The sequence below is a fragment of the Salvelinus fontinalis genome, chromosome 14 (genome assembly GCF_029448725.1).
Source record: "Salvelinus fontinalis isolate EN_2023a chromosome 14, ASM2944872v1, whole genome shotgun sequence".
Lineage (NCBI taxonomy): Eukaryota > Metazoa > Chordata > Actinopteri > Salmoniformes > Salmonidae > Salvelinus > Salvelinus fontinalis.
In genome coordinates this window covers 20,052,533-20,070,884 of record NC_074678.1, presented here as the reverse complement: position 1 = coordinate 20,070,884, position 18,352 = coordinate 20,052,533, and the positions used below count along the sequence as shown (strand labels likewise).

The 18,352-nt window shown below is 39.9% G+C and overlaps 2 protein-coding genes across 4 annotated transcripts; one reads left to right on the top strand and one right to left on the bottom strand.

Annotated features, from left to right (window-relative positions):
• Positions 1 to 3,826: 3,826 nt before the first annotated feature.
• On the top strand, positions 3,827 to 6,130 carry LOC129869595 (regulator of G-protein signaling 21-like). The gene is made up of 5 exons (XM_055944134.1): positions 3,827 to 4,256; positions 4,365 to 4,454; positions 4,631 to 4,692; positions 4,953 to 5,119; positions 5,244 to 6,130. The coding sequence occupies exons 1-5, from the start codon at positions 4,168 to 4,170 to the stop codon at positions 5,436 to 5,438; spliced, it is 603 nt and encodes a 200-aa protein (XP_055800109.1). The 5' UTR covers positions 3,827 to 4,167; the 3' UTR covers positions 5,439 to 6,130.
• A 2,754-nt stretch (positions 6,131 to 8,884) lies between these two features.
• Positions 8,885 to 18,277, bottom strand: LOC129869594 (ubiquitin carboxyl-terminal hydrolase isozyme L5-like). 3 transcript variants are annotated; one of them, XM_055944131.1, is made up of 11 exons: positions 17,999 to 18,277; positions 17,376 to 17,439; positions 13,458 to 13,563; positions 12,835 to 12,960; positions 12,649 to 12,710; positions 12,280 to 12,410; positions 11,505 to 11,568; positions 11,297 to 11,399; positions 10,298 to 10,411; positions 10,054 to 10,152; positions 8,885 to 9,826 (listed from the first exon to the last, which is right to left on the bottom strand). In XM_055944131.1, the coding sequence occupies exons 1-11, from the start codon at positions 18,072 to 18,074 to the stop codon at positions 9,782 to 9,784; spliced, it is 990 nt and encodes a 329-aa protein (XP_055800106.1). In that variant the 5' UTR covers positions 18,075 to 18,277; the 3' UTR covers positions 8,885 to 9,781. The 3 variants fall into 3 exon arrangements, with proteins under 3 accessions (XP_055800106.1, XP_055800108.1, XP_055800107.1); XM_055944133.1 differs by lacking the exon at positions 17,999 to 18,277 and having other exon boundaries at positions 13,458 to 13,816; positions 17,376 to 17,438; XM_055944132.1 differs by lacking the exons at positions 17,376 to 17,439; positions 17,999 to 18,277 and adding an exon at positions 13,709 to 17,369.
• Between the last annotated feature and the right edge of the window lie 75 nt (positions 18,278 to 18,352).

Sequence of the window (18,352 nt, the reverse complement as noted above, 5' to 3'; positions counted from 1 at the left end):
TTCACTGGTGGGAAACAGTACTACATAAGGCTTTTTGGAAGCATTGCTGTCTTGGTAATCACAATAAACACACCAGACCAGTTCCCTCTCTGTGTTGTGGTCCTCAAAACATTTGGTGATTTACCTGCTAGTGCCAATTCACAATGGGAATCACGACACACAGAGACGCAGATGTACTGTGCTAATAATGATCTAGAACAAAAATACCAAAGTGTTAACACTAAGTCCTTTTTTTTGCTTGCTGCAACCACATGCATGGCCTCTGCTCAAAGTTTGTCAAAGATGGATGGATGAATGGATGCTGTGACAGTTGAATACGTGACTCATACAGTATGAGGAAGGATAATATACATGTGAGAGTTATTCCAATGAAAACAGATCCCTCGCCAAGCACATCAACAAGAATGTAGTTTCTTAATGTGGCTATTGTCTGAGAAGTGAATTACCTTTTCATCTGACTGGGTGAGTACAGTATGCATGGGCTGGCTGGGCAGAATAATATTTACATAGGATTAGGCTACCATGTTACCAACACAGATTCAATATTGAATAAAGGAAAATCTACAACACATTGCAGGTGTTGATTTTCTTCATCATTTTAAAAGGTAAATATAGATAAAGTGACACAGTTATTGATTTTAGAGGTTGTGATTGTGAGTCAGGCACTCTCCCTTCCCAGGTACTATGATGACCACATGTCCGGATATCATGTGGTTAACTGCCCTTAACCCTAACCTAACACCAACATCAACCCCAACTTGAACCCTAACCATAACCCCAACCCACACACCACACTGCTGGATAGGATGGTTGTGGTTTAAATTCTGTGCAGTAGGATGGTCTAGGCCTATCTATATAACTACAGTTGTAGTCAGAAGTTTACATACACCTGAGCCAAATACATTTAAACTCAGTTTTTCACAATTCTTGACATTTAATCAGAGTAAAGATTCCATGTCTTAGGTCAGTTAGAATCACCACTTTATTTTAAGAATGTGAAATGTCAAAATAATAGTAGAGAGAATGATTTATTTCAGCTTTTATTTCTTTCATCACATTCCCAATGGGTCAGAAGTTTACATATACTCAATTGATATTTGGTAGCATTGCCTTTACATTGTTTAACTTGGGTCAAATGTTTCGGGTAACCTTCCACAAGCTTGCCACAATAAGTTGGCTGAATTTTGGCCCATTACTCCTGACAGAGCTGGCGAAACTGAGTCAGGTTTGTAGGCCTCCTTGCTCGCACAAGCTTTTTCAGTTCTGCCCACAAATTTTCCATAGGATTGAGGTCAGGGCTTTGTGATGGCCACTCCAATATCTTGACTTTGTTGCCCTTAAGCCATTTTGCCACAACTTTGGAAGTATGCTTGGGGTCATTGACCATTTGGAAGACCCATTTGCGACCAAGCTTTAACTTCCTGACTGATGTCTTGAGATGTTGCTTCAATATATCCACATAATTTTCCTCCCTCATGATGCCATCTATTTTGTGAAGTGCACCAGTCCCTCCTGCAACAAAGCACCTCCACAACATGATGCTGCCACCCCCGTGCTTCATGTTTGGGATGGTGTTCCCATCTCCACAGAGGAACTCTGGAGCTCTGTCAGAGTGACCATCGGGTTCTTGGTCACCTCCCTGACCAAAGCCCTTCTCCCCCAATTGCTCAGTTTGGCCGGGCTGCCAGCTCTTGAAAGCATCTTGGTGGTTCCAAACTTCTTCCATTTAAGAATGATGGAGGCCACTGTGTTCTTGGGGACCTTCAAGGCTGCAGAAATGTTTTGGTACCCTTCCCCAGATCTGTGCCTCAACACAATCTTGTCTCGGAACTCTACGGACAATCCTTCGACCTCATGTTTTGATTTTTGCTCTGACATGTATTGTCAACTGTGGGACCTTATATAGACAGGAGTGTGCTTTTCCAAATCATGTCCAATCAATTGAATTTACCCAGCTGGAATCCAATCAAATTGTAGAAACATCTCAAGGATGATCAATGGAAACAGGATGCACCTGAGCTCAATTTCGGGTCTCACAGCAAAGAATCTGAATACTTAGGTAAATATGGCATTTCTGGTGAATTTTTTTATAAATTTGCAAAGATTTCCAAAAATCTGTTTTGTCATTATGGGGTATTGTGTAGATTGATGATTAAAAAAAAATGTAAATACATTATAGAATAAGGCTGTAACGTAACAAATTGTGGGGAAAAAATCAGGTGGTCTGAATACTTTCCGAATGCACTGTTAATGGGCAATCTGAATTCAATCACTAGCCCTCTGGTATCAATCCCATGGCAAGATCCAAACACTTGTATTCTCTTTTGAGGAATTCTGCCTACTTGTAATACCACCGACTGACTATGACGTTGAGCAGTAATTAAATGACACTGATGTAAAATATACCACTTTGTGTTTACGGAACATTTAAAACATTGTTCCCGTATTTATGCAAATTCACAGATTTTCCATTACTTTTTTTGGTGGTGCCACAGTGACATACAGTACTCCACCTGCAGTATGCTGTACTTTCTGGGTAAGGACTAACATATTCAAATCACATCCATCATGCATTTGCATGAACCCAGACATCTTCTGACAGCTTCAAATACATATTAACATAGTAAAATAAATAAAAGTGTGGAAAGATGCAAAGCTAGTGAGAAGCCAGGTGATGTGTGCGCTATTAAATGACCATGCTGGTGGGGCAAGAACCAGTCATTCAGGTTGGAGCACTATGCTGATAACTCACTTATCACTCTGAGTCAGTTGGACGAATACAACCATCTATTCAGTGTGTGTGTGTGTGTGAGTGAGTGAGTGAGTGAGTGAGTGAGTGAGTGAGTGAGTGAGTGAGTGAGTGAGAAAGGGGGTAAGAAGAGAGAGAGAGAAAGGGGGTATGAAGAGAGAAGTAGGAGAGCAGAGGGGGAGAGCAGAGGTGAAAGAGTTTAGAGGTGAAAGGGTTTAGGTCATCTATACAGAAAACAAAGTGGTTAACCTCAAAACCTGACCAGTGACCCTCCTAATTATTCCAGATAGTGGTTAACTGCATTACCTGGCACATTGTTGCATCCGGTAATGTCCCTCCTCTTTCATATCAATCTAATGAAGGCAGTTACTAAGTTAATTGCAGGTTAGCTCATTTCTAACTGGAATAAAATGGGGGGAAAAACTTGGAGAATCAAATTGTATTCGTCACGTATATGGTCTACATCAGGTATAAAAGGTGCAGCGAAATGCTTACTTACTAGCTCCCTCAACAGTGCAGTACAATATCAAGCAATTTATTTCCAACCCCTTCTTCCCATGTTGCTATTTTTAACAACCCAGAAACAGGAATGTAAGAAAACGTGTTTGATGGGCTACAGCATTCCAATCAGTATGTATCTTACAGTAGGGCCTATACGTTGTGTTGTGAAGCGGATACTGCATCATGTTCAGTCCTCCACATTATCACACTTTCCATGCCTTCTTTTCTTACGACATCTCCTACTGCTTGATTAGATCTGATTGGTTTAGTTCATCAAATATTTTGTTTGTCTTTACAACTGCTATTAGGTGGGGGTTGGAGGAATTTGAGACTTGCGCCTAGGAGCGAAATACGTTTTTAATTGTATGAAGTATATTACAATAATTTCCTTTGATGTTGCTGTAACTTTTATCCTGAGACTTGGAGAATTTCAGTTTAAGTGGATAGGAAAGACCCCAACTCAGAAAAGGCATCAAGGCCCATGATAAACAAATGTTCATGTTGACAAAACAAGGTTTCAAACTCACCCTCTGACCAATCATATCCTCGTCAGTCCTCTAAACTTTATTATGGTTTTGGAGGGCCTTGGTGTGCCTCTACGTCATTGGCTCACCGCCTCACCCCGAGTTAAAAATGGAAGCACAAGCACTCTCAGTAGTGTAAACATTTACACTAAACAGCCAATCACATTCCCTAGCACTGCCTTTTCCTCCCTCAGGCTCTTACCATCAGCGGATGGGCTAGTCAACTGTTTACATAGAGTGCGCCAATCAGGTTACAGATCTGTTACTCTAGGCCCACCTTTCTAGCATGACGATATCAGAGAGAAACTATAAAGTGCCCTGACTGCTCTAGAGGGAGGTAGATTAACTTGCTTGCTATAGTCAGGACTATATTCAGTGTTTCACCACAGAATCATGAGAGAGTGTGTTGTATCAGAAAGGAACATGGCGTGTACAGACTGTATGAAGGCATCGGATATCTCTATTGATACAAAAGGAATCAAGTAAGTTATTTAATGATTAATGTTTGTATTATTAATGCTGGTTGTTATGATATTGTTCAGCAATGATAGCAGTCACATTATCCTAACAGGAATTATTGAATTTTTCAGGAAGCGAAACTGGAGGACAAGGATACGCTATCTTTTGAAGATCACCTCTTCTTCTTCTTCTTCAAAATGCATGGCAGGAAGATCTTACAGGTGAGGCTCAGGGATTTGAATTATGTACTATTATGGAAGTAAAGTAAGGACTATGATAAGGCTCTATATTCTAATAATGATCCAACTTAATATGTATCAATATAAGCAGTATTTACTACTACCACAGTATGCTTCTTGTACATGTTGCTCTAATATGACTTTCTCTTCTTCCTCAGGCCAACAGTGGAGGAAGTCAACCAATGGGCACAGTCACTTGACAAACTCCTGAGTCACAAATGTAAGTGCCACCCCCTGAGTGTTATAGCTCATTTGATAGCAGCATGATTGTATGAAACTGGCACAAAGGTCATTGGGTAACAATTTATACGAATTAAGTGAGTCAACTTGAAGTGAAGTACAGTTGTAACTAAACTGCACCTCTGATTGGTTGATATTTGACCCTTGACCTCAACTTAGCTTGAAGGCTTCTTCCACTGCTTGCTTTGACATTCCCTCTCTGTTCTCTCTCCCTCATTCCTTCCTCCTTCTGTCCTGCAGATGGAAAGGCAGCGTTTCAGATATTCCTGAAGTCAGAGTTCTGTGATGAGAACATAGAGTTCTGGACGGCCTGTGAGGAGTTCAGGACCATCACGTCTCTAGGGAAACTGTCGTCGAGGGCCAGAAGCATCTATGAAGAGTTTATCCAGTGTGATGCTCCTAAAGAGGTGAGATTACCTTTCACTACTGTGAGATGTGATTTGGGAACAAAACAACTATCTAATGCCATTGTGTGATCATTCTGATTGTACAAAGACTTACTGTGGTTCTTGTCTCTATGTTTGGCTGCAGATCAACCTGGACTACCAGACGAAGGATGCTATCCTCCAGAGCCTGCGTCTGCCCAGCCTGACGTGTTTCCTGTCGGCCCAGAAGAAGGTGTTTAACCTGATGGAGAACAATTCATACCCTCGCTTCATCCACTCTGAGCTCTACAAGGAACTGTGTGCCGTCGCCAGGGGAGAGGGGAAATATCTCAAGTTTTAAGATTACTACGCGGAAGGATTGGCTATATAGTCACGCATTACATGAAGTTGCACTGACACCATGAAGTTACATGGAATGTAAAACCATTTCACATTTGAGCCATATGGTCATTGGCAATGATGTAGTGTAGGAAGTACAGTGAATAAACTAGCTGTAAATAGCTTTGCCTTTACACTTGAAAAATGTTCATTCAACTGTGCATCCTTGGTTTTGCAGAGTCAGACAAAACAACACCAGGACCTTTATACACATGATTTTGCAGATCAGATGTAAAGTTGTTTTGATATTGTCTCAAAATGGAATTGCTTATCCAGTTGTGTTTGAATGCACTTTAGTCAGTTTCACCAAACACCAGTACCGGTAAATAACTGGCTACTATTTGCATTTGATTGTATATGATGTGCGCAAGTACTTTCTGGAACCAGTCATATAGGTTAACATTGGCAACTGTTTCGCTGGAGAGGTGAATGGGGGTGAATGTTTGCATTGCATAGAGGTGTTTACACTAAACATTGTAGTGGAAATGGTTTTAACCATTCCAATGAGTTCAGTTCATCGTGGGTGAACTTGCTGTAAATAAAACAAATGACAGATGTAAAGGTATGGTGGCAGCTGGACTGCAACACTACTGTTTTTCATTATTTATCGCTTGTTAAATATATTTATGTCAAATAAAATAATGTTGAATTCAGAAACAATGTATTTTCTCGTTACTGGGCCCTGAAGGTTTTAACACAGTGTTAGTAATGATTAAAAAACCACAGATCCAACTGAAATAACAAACCATATTTTCAATATGACAGCGAATGACTGTCCATGACATGATAAACTATACAAATCAAATTTATTTATAAAGCCCTTCTTACATCAGCTGATATATCAAAGTGCTGTACAGAGACTCAGCCTAAAACCCCAAACAGCAAGCACTGCAGGTGTAGAAGCACGTTGCACCTTACAACTTCCCAGCAGTAGGCCTACCTTGAGGCAGCTGAGGAAGGGAATGTTTTGGTGTAAAGAGATTACATGATGTCTCCCCGGTCTTCTCCCTTCCAGGCCTAATATCTACTCAACAAACTCAAACATCAAAAGACATAAATACCCGCATCAGATCAATTCCCTTTCTCACAAGTCCTGGATGAAATCCATCTACTGCACTCTACCAGTAAAATAACGTCTGGAGAACACGTAATTCTGCTTCCAATGGAACAGTGTGTTCCCACAGCGGGATGGGATCATATCAATAAGAGGTTCCAGTAAGAATTGTTCTGTGGTCCCCATGCAAATGAGAACATCATGACTGACGTAAGGTACTGTATCTCTGTACCACTGAGGATGTGCAGACTTTGTGTCACTTTCCTGACATGACAGAGCGCTGTTATTAAGGATGTGCATGAGCTCATAGTAAAAGCTGACACTGAACAGACAGCCAGACACCTCTCCTCTCAGACAGCTGGCCTGTAGTACTAGGACCCATGGCTTGTGTTGATATTTCACAGGCTTAATATAGGACAATTTCTCTCCTAACACATCTCAACCCAAACAGCTCAAAAATAACTCCATACACTCCTAACATGAAGGCATAATAAGACATACATCTAACACATTAGTCCAAACAGACCAGAAACAACTGAATATGTTTCTTAGCAACAGGCTAATAGTTTTGCAAAAGGGCAGTTTTCCCCCGCAATAAACAGCCAGTCAAAACTGTGCAAGAACTATGGTGGTGGATACTAATACACCACCACGAGAATCAGAAAACATATCCTTGCATGTCTTTCTCCCTCTGAGTTTGTGCTTAAGCTATATATGGACTCAGCCATATCAGGAAAACAGAGTACTACAATGTATGCTCTAACTGTGCAGAGATGTCAGTTTCATAGCACTTAACACCTTAAAATAACATATTAAAGCTCAGTTGGTATGTATTCCAAACATACACTATCTATTCATGACACATGCACGTGGCCTATTTTCAGGAAGTAAGTGTTCCTTCTATTCTTTTGGGTGGATTGCGAAACTTGTTTTATATGCTCCTACAGTGGAACTGGGCAGGCCTGCAAACAGCAGATTCTGCTCCAAGGAGTGCTTAGGTTATTGTATACACAGAAAGGATACACATAGAAGAGGGTAAGTTGTAAACGTCAGCCTAAGTACAGTAAATTCAAACCCAGAAAGGCATGAGTAAAGCATCAGGCACATAATTTCTTAATTATTAGTATACATGGAGCCGTAAGATTGAAGAGGTTTCATGCTTGAAAAGGACTCCCAAGTTTCTTACAGTACTCAAAAGGTCCAGATTTCATTTTCTTTGCTAAAAGTAGTTTGGCAACTTGAGAACAAGATCTACACAGCACCCAACTAAAAGGAAACATTAAATGTTCTAATCGTATATATTGCAGAAAAACTATTCCTCATAAGCACACTTTAAATCATATATAAATGCATGTTCATTGGCAGAACTTTAGTGTACTTTAAAGCTGTAGGCTACAGATCAGGCATACTAAAACCAAGTTACGAGTACTAAAAAATGAAATACACATTTGGTCACAAAACATGGCTATGGATGAAAAACAGAGGAAGGACAGCGTCTGTATGTGTCTGGCTGTCTGCAAGTCAAGGCCCTATGCAAGGCACAATCTGCAGAAGGTAAAAGGAGGAAATGACTGTTTGATGTGGTTAGCTATAGTCTGCCAGTGTTGTGGACATGGCTGACTACAACTAGCCAACTCTGCGTCAGAATTCTGCATCATTGTGTCAACCTAACGTCATATGGTCAAAACTCACTGCGCCAGCTAAGAGGTTCAGTAATGGTCCCTAAGGTGAAACATGACTAATGTCCTGATCTAAAGAATTTTAACCGGATTTGATATGCTTATTTTAGACTGAGTGGCACTTATCTAAAGGCAGTTGGATATGACACTGTTGCTTTGTACAGTCAATTACTGATCGGTGCAATACAGGGTTGCCTGTATGTTTGTGACATCGTAGGCGGCTCTTAGTGATTAGACATAGGTTGACATTTGTCATGAGTCATGAGTCATTTCTGAGTGATTTCCTCTTATATAGACCAGCTGCAAAGTTAAAATTGACTATAATATAAACATTTCATGAAAACAAGAAAGAGCTATTTGGTCTTAATTTACAGTCAGGGTTAGGAGTGTGGTTAAGGTTAGGATTAAAATCTGATTTTATGACTGCGCCAGCTAGTGCCCACTGCAGAGCTGCCTCCAGAACAAGATCCATGACAAAAAATCCTAACCTGCTGATTAAGACCAGCAGCATCAAGGAATTTGGGGATCATACACCATGGGATAGAACATGATCTGTGACATTAATGACTATTTATGGATACTAATAATGATGGGAGTTGAATACTATTAAACCTGCAAACTTACTTGCATACACACAAACTTGACCATGTGGGCCTACACTATGACAGAATGCAATTAACAATCAAACTACAACACATTTTATTATGAAAATAAGACAGGTTCATTTAAACATATCTTTCCAGGCATACATTACAGCTTAGGGGTAGACGCGGGTGGGAGTCAACACAGTTCGTATCTATCCCACTGCCCGTGTGCTCATGTCTGTGGGGGAAGGGAGTCACATGAATACGACGACTGATGAGTGTTAGTGCTGAGCCATTTGTGCTTTTTGAGGTCGGTTCGGTTTCGGTTCAATTATAAAAAATATAATCACGATTTTCGATTATTTTTTTCAACATTAAATGCATTGTGAAATAGATCTTTTTAATGGAAATTTCAAAGCCAAAAATAGTGAGCATTCAATTGCCAAAACATTAAAAATATTCCATTGTCTTTGTCAGGTCCACATTGAGTAGATATCAATAGAAAAATACTATGAAATAATACAATATTTCAGTTGTGTATATTACTAAGTTTTTATTTGATTACTTTATTTTTTATTCCTTAAAGTCATCATCTCATCTCTGCTCAGGCAGTAGCAGTCTGTAGCAGCCAGTAACGGTATCTATATGCTCCCTATAATGTACTGTCTTTAGTCATCATATTTAGCTAGCATGCCTAAGTAGCCTATGATGCAGAGCTGTCTGATGAAATCATTTGACTAGTTCTTCAAAGTAGATAAGGCATACTTTCACAAACTGTCTCTATCCCTCTTGTCGTTGTGGGTCTGTGTGTATCTAATTACCTTCAGACCAGCGTCCCACATAGTTCTTGACTTGATTTCTGCGTTGGGCTCACAAAAAAAACTAAATGGAATTAAAGTAATTAAACTGAAGTCGGTCGATTAGTTGTTTTATAACCCACCCCCCAAAAACTAAATGTTGGTTAATCACTCAGCACTAGTGACTGTGTTCACTTGGCTTCCTGGACATTTTTGGCACTCTGCTTCTCCTTTGCCTGTGGAGATGACATACATTAGTTAGTGCCAGTGAGCAGCTGTCTGTAAGAGGTAAATATCACCCTCTAGTGGATATAAGTTATATAACACTATACTTCAAAACAGTTAAAAAAGACAAAAGTTTGCCATATATTGCATGTACCTTGTAGAGAACCTTCAACTACTATCATACAACAAAAGTATACACACAAAATTCAAGTTTCTGCATCGGCTAAAGAGATCTCACCTTTTCCACCAAAGGTATCAACTGCTGGTATTCTGCCAGTGTCTTCAGTAGTTCCATGATGAAGGGTAGGTAGTTATGCTTTCGTCTGATGTTTTCGATCTTTAACAAAGCAAAAATAATTATATTTAAGGCAAACATTAAAATGTGTAAAAACCTCACTAAATGCCCATATCATTGTTTTTGTTGGCTAAATGCCCATACCATTGTATTTGTCGGCTATTTGACCCATGGTCAGTGAACACACCTTGTATCGTTTGAGTTTCTGATTCTCCTCGTCAATCAGCAGCTGATACTTGGCAATTTCTGATTGGATCGAGCTGAGGAGGGTGCTGCTCTGTTCTGTGTCCATTGGATCTTCCTGAAAAAAAAAAGGGTGAGAGTGTTTCCATTCGGTCAAATGTCCAACCAGATTTTTGTTTTCCGGAGAGATGTGAGATTTCCCGGCCATAACAAATAGAAAGCCATTTGAATGCCACCACATGTATGGTAATGCTTTTTAGGAGTGCCCACTTGTCAATATCCTGTTTCCGTGTCAATTTATCTTTCCAAATGTCTGTGCCTCCATGCTTGATACAGTAGCTAGTTGACTAGCTAGCTTGATTTGTACAGCTGTCATTTTTAAGATATCTAATGCCTGGTCGAGCAGCTTAAAGAGAAGGAAAGCTAAAATCACTTTGTCTTAATACTCCTCCTTGGTGTAAATGTCTGTAAGGGGGATTCATCTAGCAAAATGTCAAAAACTAGCTAAACATTTCTACTCTGCCTACATACAGCAGTGTCTGACTCACTGGTGATGGGAAACTTAGTGTGATAGTACCATGATACAATTTTTAAGGTTTGTTAGCGAGAGTGCAAATTCAAGAGACAGGCAGAGTAGATGATGATACGATTGAAATACAATCTGACCCAAACTCCATGCATAGCAATGTGATTTATAGAGGATTTTATTTTATCAGGATATTTTCTGCCGGATTGCAATGTTTTTATTTTTTGGTTATTTATTAATTTTATCTGCCAAATGCCGGCAATTACCGGCTAATGGAAAACACTGGAATGAGACCAACGTTACTTACTGCAGTTAGACTATATCTTTCATCATTAGCAGCAATTTTAAAGGACTTGATAAATGACAGTGACATGGGTGGAAGTCTATCCATGGCCCTGGAGGGCTGGCAATTGGAAGGTCCTGGCCTGAAGGCTGCCCCATGGGCATCATGGGTAACAGTGACACCACTTACAGTACCTCTGCAAGCTGGATCTGCAGCTCCGCTATCTTCCTCTCATAAATCATCTTCCTGTCTGACACGATGGCCATCAGGTTAAAGCGGATCTCTCCCTCACTGTACCTGACAAGAGTGACGGAAGATGCACAAGCAAGCATAAACACAAACAGCATCAATATGACGCACTACTCAACAGTGGTCAAAATGTAATGGATCCAAAATATTTACTTCTGTATTCTTTTCTCAATCACTGGCCGAACTGCGTTGATCCAATCGTCCTGGTTGCAAACACCTGAAACACAAAACAAGAGGGGGTGAAACTATACATAACATTATTAAATAAATATAAATTTCATGGTAGAGCAGTGACTAGACACATGCAAGCATGTATCCTACTTTTCCCAGTCATACAACCAAAGAGAAAAGCTATATATATCAATGGCCAACAACCATATAGTGTAGAATAGGGGTTGTCTGGTTCAAGACATCACTACCCACACTCCCAATTCACTAGAAAAAACGCTGAATCGCCATCCAAAAGAATATGAAACGGCAGCTTATTTCAAATTCAGTTCTCTATTACTTAAATGATGTAGGACAATAAAACAACTTTCTCTCTCTATAAATCTAAATACACTGAGTATACCAAACATTAGGAACACCTTCCTAAAATGGAGTCGTTGTCCCCCCCCCCCCCCCCCCCCCCCGCGCCCTTAGAACGGCCTCAATTCATCAGGGCTTGGAATCTACAAGGTGTCAAAAGCGTTCCACAGGGATGCTCGCCCATGTTGACTCCAAAGCTTCCCACAGTTGTGTCAAGTTAGCTGGATGTCTTTTGGATGGTGGACCATTCTTGATTCACACAGGAAACTGTTGAGTATGAAAAACCCAATGATCAATAAAGGATCATAGTTTTCACCTGGATTCACCTGGTCAGTCTGTCATGGAAAGAGGTGTTCTTAATGTTTTGTATACTCAGTGTATATGACCCGTATGTGCATACCGAGGTCGATGGGCCCTTCACGTAGTCCGTCCAGCTCATAGAGCCTGCCGTTGACAGGGACGTAACTCACAAAGTGGAATGCTTCCTCATCTTTCGCTGAAGACTTGGCGTCAAACTCAAACATCTGCTGTCTGAAAACAAAGAAACAATAAAATAACATGGCAAAAATAAGAAATTGACAGTTATACCTCATTAGCAGAGCAACTAACATCGTATTAAATCCAAAGCCTTTTTTCTCCCAAACTCTGTCTATTGAAAAACTACATGCAAACAAAATGGCAGTTTGTCTGCATACAGCCAAGCCTTCGATTTGTCTAGTGATGTCTGCGGTGAGACTATCATTCTCTGAAATCAAAAGTGTCAACTCACCTGGCAAAGCCGTTGTGAACTTGTCGAATAACTTCAGAGTTGCTGAGAGCCAGACCTTTCATCTTTATAGAAGATAATATCATCAATGTGTGGGTGTTATGTACATCCCAAGGACAAAACACCGACTGACAATAAAGAAAGAACAGCCTGCACAAAGTAAACGCTAACCAGAATCATGCAACTTACAGCAGCATCGAAGCTGAGTGAGAATTCTCTGAACTCTGTGAGTGTCTCTCCCAACAGCATGTCAGAGTGAGTGCAGTTCAGCAGCACACTGACAATGGCCTGGGTAGCACATGCGTTATTTATCACCTGAAACAACACACAAAGACATTAGACATATGAGATCCTGCCAGATGATCTTAATCAGAGTTACTTTTTAAAATTTTATTAACTTGGCAATACAGTGAAAAACAAATTCTTATTCACAATGACGGCCTACCCCGGCCAAACCCTCCCCTAACCCGGACGACGCTGGGCCAATTGTGCGCCGACCTATGGGACTCCCGATCACAGCTGGTTGTGATACAGCCCAGGATCGAACCCGGGTCTGTAGTGACGCCTCTAGCGCTGCGATGCAGTGTCTTAGACCACCGCACCACTCAGGATCCGAAATGCAGTCAATACATTGAACACAGTTACTGCAAGTAGACTCTTCTTCAAAATAGCTGCTATCAGCAGAATCAGTGCCAGGAGGAAAGTGACTTCTGAAAACCCTTCTGATGACTTTGAATATGTGCAAACTCTGCAATAAATACAATGAATATATAATTTCCCCCTTGTCAAAGATGTCTAACCAAACCATATACCTGCTTGGCAAAGAAGATGTTGTCAAGTCTTGAATCCTGAACGATAGAGCCTGCTGGTGCCTCACCTGGCTGCCACTTAAACAGGAAGATCAACCCATGAACTGGTCTGGAGGAAGAAAGAGAAGCCTAGTAGCTAACACACTTTTGTACATCGCGCTGTAACTTACTATTCAACCTAATTTTAGCGCCCAAAAAACGGAATACTTCCAGGTCAACTGTAATTTGACAAAAAGCACAATTTCTCCCCTTACCAGCAAAATCAATGATGAAACCTTCATGCTGCCCGTCTCTGCATGATTGAAGAAAGCAATGAGCTCCGTCGATCTTTTTAAAAATGGCTGGTAGGGAAGCGAAACCTACTGCGTAATAGGGAAAGTGGTAGATAAGCCATGTAGGGAAACAGCTTTTTTCATTCAATCTGTCCAATTTATCACCTCTAAAATGTAAATGAAACACTATAAAGAGTTTATATAATGTGTCATTATATACCTATTTGAAGGTTAGTGTCGAATTTGAATCAGTTTTTTAGGGCGGCGCTAAAGTTATCTTCAGAAGTAAACAGCGGCTGTCGCGGCTTTTGAGAGTCATGATGGCTTGCAGTGATGACGCAAAAATACATTCCGTTGTACAATTGACTAGGTGTGTCCTGGATGCAATCATTGATGAAACACAGTCTGGCTTCATGAGGAACAGACATATTTCTAACAATGTCAGACTAGTATTAGACATACTTGACTACTCAGACCTAATAACTGAGGATAGCTTCATATTATTTTTAGATTTTTATAAGGCATTTGACACAGTAGAGCATCAGTTTCTCTTCCACTCCCTTGAAAGACTTGGCTTTGGGAATTTTTTCTGTAAGGCTATTAAGACTCTCTATGCAAATGGTAACAGCTCTATCAAATTGAAATATGGCACCTCACCTAGATTTGAGTTAAAGAGAGGAATTAGGCAAGGTTGTCCTATCTCACCGTATCTGTTTTTATTAATCACCCAACTTCTTGCAAATTCTTTAAAAAATAGTCCTGTACAAGGTATTTCCATAGCTGGTAAAGAAATTATTATAAGCCAGCTGGCTGATGATACTACACTTTTTCTGAAAGACGCTAACCAAATTCCCATATCGATCAATGTGATACAATCTTTTTCCAAAGCGTCTGGTCTATACCTTAACATTAATAAACGTGAACTCATAGCTGTCAAAGATTGTGTGACACCTTCATATTAGGGTATTCCGGTAAAAGAAGAACTTACATATTTAGGCATAACCATTAAAAAGGATCAGAAGTCTAGAGGCTTACTAAATTTTAACCCTCTTATTAAAAATACCCAGAAGAAGCTAAATCAATGGCTACAGAGGGACTTTTCTTTAAAAGGTAGAGTCCTAATAACCAAGGCCGAAGGTATCTCTAGACTAACATATGGCGCTATATCTTTATATCTTGGCAGTAAAATAAGCAAGGAGATAGACCAGATGCTTTTCAACTTTCTTTGGAGAAACCGTACCCATTACATTAGGAAAACTGTTGTAATGAACACTTATGAGAATGGTGGACTGAATTTTCTGGACTTTACTACTTTAAATAATACTTTTAAGATCAATTGGATAAAACAATTCCTAAGAAGAAGACCCACTTCTATCTGGAATTTTATTCCTCATCATGTCTTCTCTACTTTTGGTGGCCTTAACTTCATGTTGTTGTGCAATTATAATATTGACAAAATTCCAGTGAAACTTTCTGCTTTTCATCGGCAGGTTTTCTTGTCATAGTTCTTAATTTATAAACACAATTTTTGTCCACACAGATATTATGTATGGAATAATCGGGATATATTGTATAAAAATACTTCTTTGTTTTTAGAATATTGGTTCCGAAATATTATCCTATTGGTGAGCCAACTGGTAAATGCAGAGGGTCTTTTACTCAGTTATAAGGAATTCCTATCTCTTTACAAGGTCCCTGTAACACCTAAAGATTTTGCAATTGTTTTAGACGCCATTCCCTCAGGTGTTGCTCTGTTATTCAGGAACGTGTCAAGACCTGACCCTCAGAGCCTACCTTCTATTGACCCTGTTGACTCATCAGTAGGAAAGATTTGTTTCTCTTTTGGCCCATTCAACAACAGAGCAATACGAACCTTGTTTCAGCAGGATGTTGTATCTTTACCTTATGTCATGCCTTATTGAAATGGATTTATTTATAATATCTGTTGGGAAAAAGTTTGGATGTTGCCACACATATACCTACTGGTTAACAAAATTAAGGAGGTTTCCTTTAAAAGTATTCATAAATATTACCCTGCCAACCACTATATGAAGAAGTTTAAGGAAAACATAAATTCAAATTGCTCCTTTTGTAATGACCACCCAGAAACAGTGTTGCATCTTTTTTGGCATTGTATACATGCAAGAAAACTGTGGCAAGACATCAGTAGATTTATAATTGAACACATTTCTTAAGATTTTACATTTACATTTAAGTCATTTAGCAGACGCTCTTATCCAGAGCGACTTACAATTTTACACTATTGTGGAGAGATGTACTGCTTGGATTCTTTACATACGATAAAAATAAGCTGAAACATTTTTATGTAATTAATTTCATTATTCTTTTGGCCAAATTTCATATACACAAATGTAAATTTACAAACAAAAAAACACATTTTCTCACCCGACAAAAATAAATTGAACTGTATTTTAAGACAGTTAAATACTCTACTAACAAAAAAGCTGTTAGAATTGTAAGTATGTCCCTTAAGGTCCTTGTGTAATTGTTATGTGATATTGTACCCCCTAGCTCGATTGTACATTGTATATAATCTATATATACTTGTGTTCCCTCGTGTACTTTCTGTATTGATTTGTTGTTAAGAAAAAATATATATAAAATTTAAAAAAGACTAGGTATCACCTGTCCCTTTGTTGTTTTTAATCTGCGAGAGAGGCTGTACGACACAGAATGAGTGCATTATGTGTGTGTAACGGATGTGAAATGGCTAGTTAGTTAGCGGTGCTGCGCGCTAATAGCGTTTCAATCGGTGACGTCACTCGCTTTGAGACCCTGAAGTAGTGGTTCCCCTTGCTCTGCAAGGGCCCCGGCCTTTGTGGAGCGATGGATAACGATGCTTTGTGGGCGACCGTTGTTGATGTGTGCAGAGGGTCCCTGGTTCGCGCCCGTGTCGAGGCGAGGGGACAGTCTAAAGTTAAACTGTTACACGTGACGTGCTACCTGTCCCAAACCTGCTGTTTTCAACTCTCTAGAGACAGCAGGAGCGGTAGAGATACTCTTAATGATCGGCTATGAAAAGCCAACTGACATTTACTCCTGAGGTGCTGACATGCTGCACCCTCGACAACTACTGTGACTATTATTATTTGACCATGCTGGTCATTTATGAACATTTGAACATCTTGGCCATGTTCTGTTATAATCTCCACCCGGCACAGCCAGAAGAGGACTGGCCACCCCTCATAGCCTGGTTCCTCTCTAGGTTTCTTCCTAGGTTTTGGCCTTTCTAGGGAGTTTTTCCTAGCCATCGTGCTTCTACACCTGCATTGCTTGCTGTTTGGGGTTTTAGGCTGGGTTTCTGTACAGCACATTGAGATATCAGCTGATATAAGAAGGGCTATATAAATAAATTTGATTTGATTTGATGTACGTTACGTCGTGACAGGTCACAATTTAACGTACAGCGTCAAAGGGACCGTTTTTTCAACTTTTCTCCAATACTATCGGGCTATTACCATGTCAATCAACGCATGAATAGAAATGCTGTTCACACCCCAGATTCTGATGCCAACAGTCCCATTAGTTTTCATTGCAGCCTCTTTGGAATAGGGTTAGTCAACAGCGTCACAGCAATATTCTGCATTTGTGAAGTGTTTCGAAGCAAAGAGATTAGGGCATAGCTTACTTCAGGTTTTCAAAGTTCTCTGGTTCCATACTCCATATTTCTTCCACCTGAGCTCCTTTACAACCTGGGTTAGTAGAAAGGGGAAATCTGGGTTAGTTACTACGATCATTTAAAGCAATAGCTAACTAACTATATGGATAGTGGACAGGACACTAGCTATTCAATTTAACTAGTCTAGCCATTTGAATTCGCAGAGGATGGCATCAACTATGACCAGTTTATCTAACTAGTTAGGCCTTCGTAATGTGTACAATATTCAACTGGAAAAGCATGCAGTAAAAATGTGTCAGCTTTTAAAGGAATTTCAGTAGTCAGCTAGCTAACCCAGATACAGAGCCAGTGGGTGTCATGCTAATGCTATCTCATCATGCTTAGTTAGCTACCACGCTGGAATAAATGACGCCACCTAGCTAGCACGTTGGCTGTAGCAGATAGCTAGATGGTGTTCAATCTGATTCACAAATAGCTAGTTATGTTTATGAAATTTGCTGCACTGCAAACTAACACTACGGTCACAAAGGATCTGCGTAGCCAAGGCTACTTAATTAGCTCAGACTTTGCTATGGCTTGTAGGCAATCTTGCTAGAAAGTACTAGTAGCATGCTAGCATATAGCACACTCACCAAAGCCTTTGATCAATTCTGTGAAAACCCCAGGATCACTTTCCATAAGACACCATTCTCCTGCGCTTCCAGCCATTTTTATTTATTTCAAGAACTGTAGGACAAGTAATGTTATTGCAGTAGACAAGCTTATATCTAGTGGCGAGTTATCTAGTAAAATGAATCAATCCGCTGCGTAAATTGTGTTCAAGCAAAATCTCCCGGCATGTCTTTCAACAGGAATCGTGTGCAAATCGCGCAAGGGGGGCTGTCTGTGCAAATTATTTGTCATAGGCCTATATTTATTTGCTACATACTATTATATATAGTTGTCATTCCATTGGGCATTTCAAATGTTGCCACGTTACTTCGCTA

What these genes read in the sequence shown, in the direction of transcription:
- LOC129869595 (XM_055944134.1), top strand. Translation starts at nt 4,168, where the DNA reads ATGAGAGAGTGTGTTGTATCAGAAAGGAACATGGCGTGTACAGACTGT. An exon ending in ATTGATACAAAAGGAATCAA is followed by an intron (nt 4,257 to 4,364) that starts GTAAGTTATTTA and finishes TGAATTTTTCAG; the next exon opens with GAAGCGAAACTGGAGGACAA. An exon ending in AGTGTGATGCTCCTAAAGAG is followed by an intron (nt 5,120 to 5,243) that starts GTGAGATTACCT and finishes GTTTGGCTGCAG; the next exon opens with ATCAACCTGGACTACCAGAC.
- LOC129869594 (XM_055944131.1), bottom strand. Translation starts at nt 18,074, where the DNA reads ATGGCTGGAAGCGCAGGAGAATGGTGTCTTATGGAAAGTGATCCTGGG. An exon ending in ATTGAGAAAAGAATACAGAA is followed by an intron (nt 11,400 to 11,504) that starts GTAAATATTTTG and finishes CACTCTTGTCAG; the next exon opens with GTACAGTGAGGGAGAGATCC. An exon ending in TGATACCTTTGGTGGAAAAG is followed by an intron (nt 9,827 to 10,053) that starts GTGAGATCTCTT and finishes TCATCTCCACAG; the next exon opens with GCAAAGGAGAAGCAGAGTGC.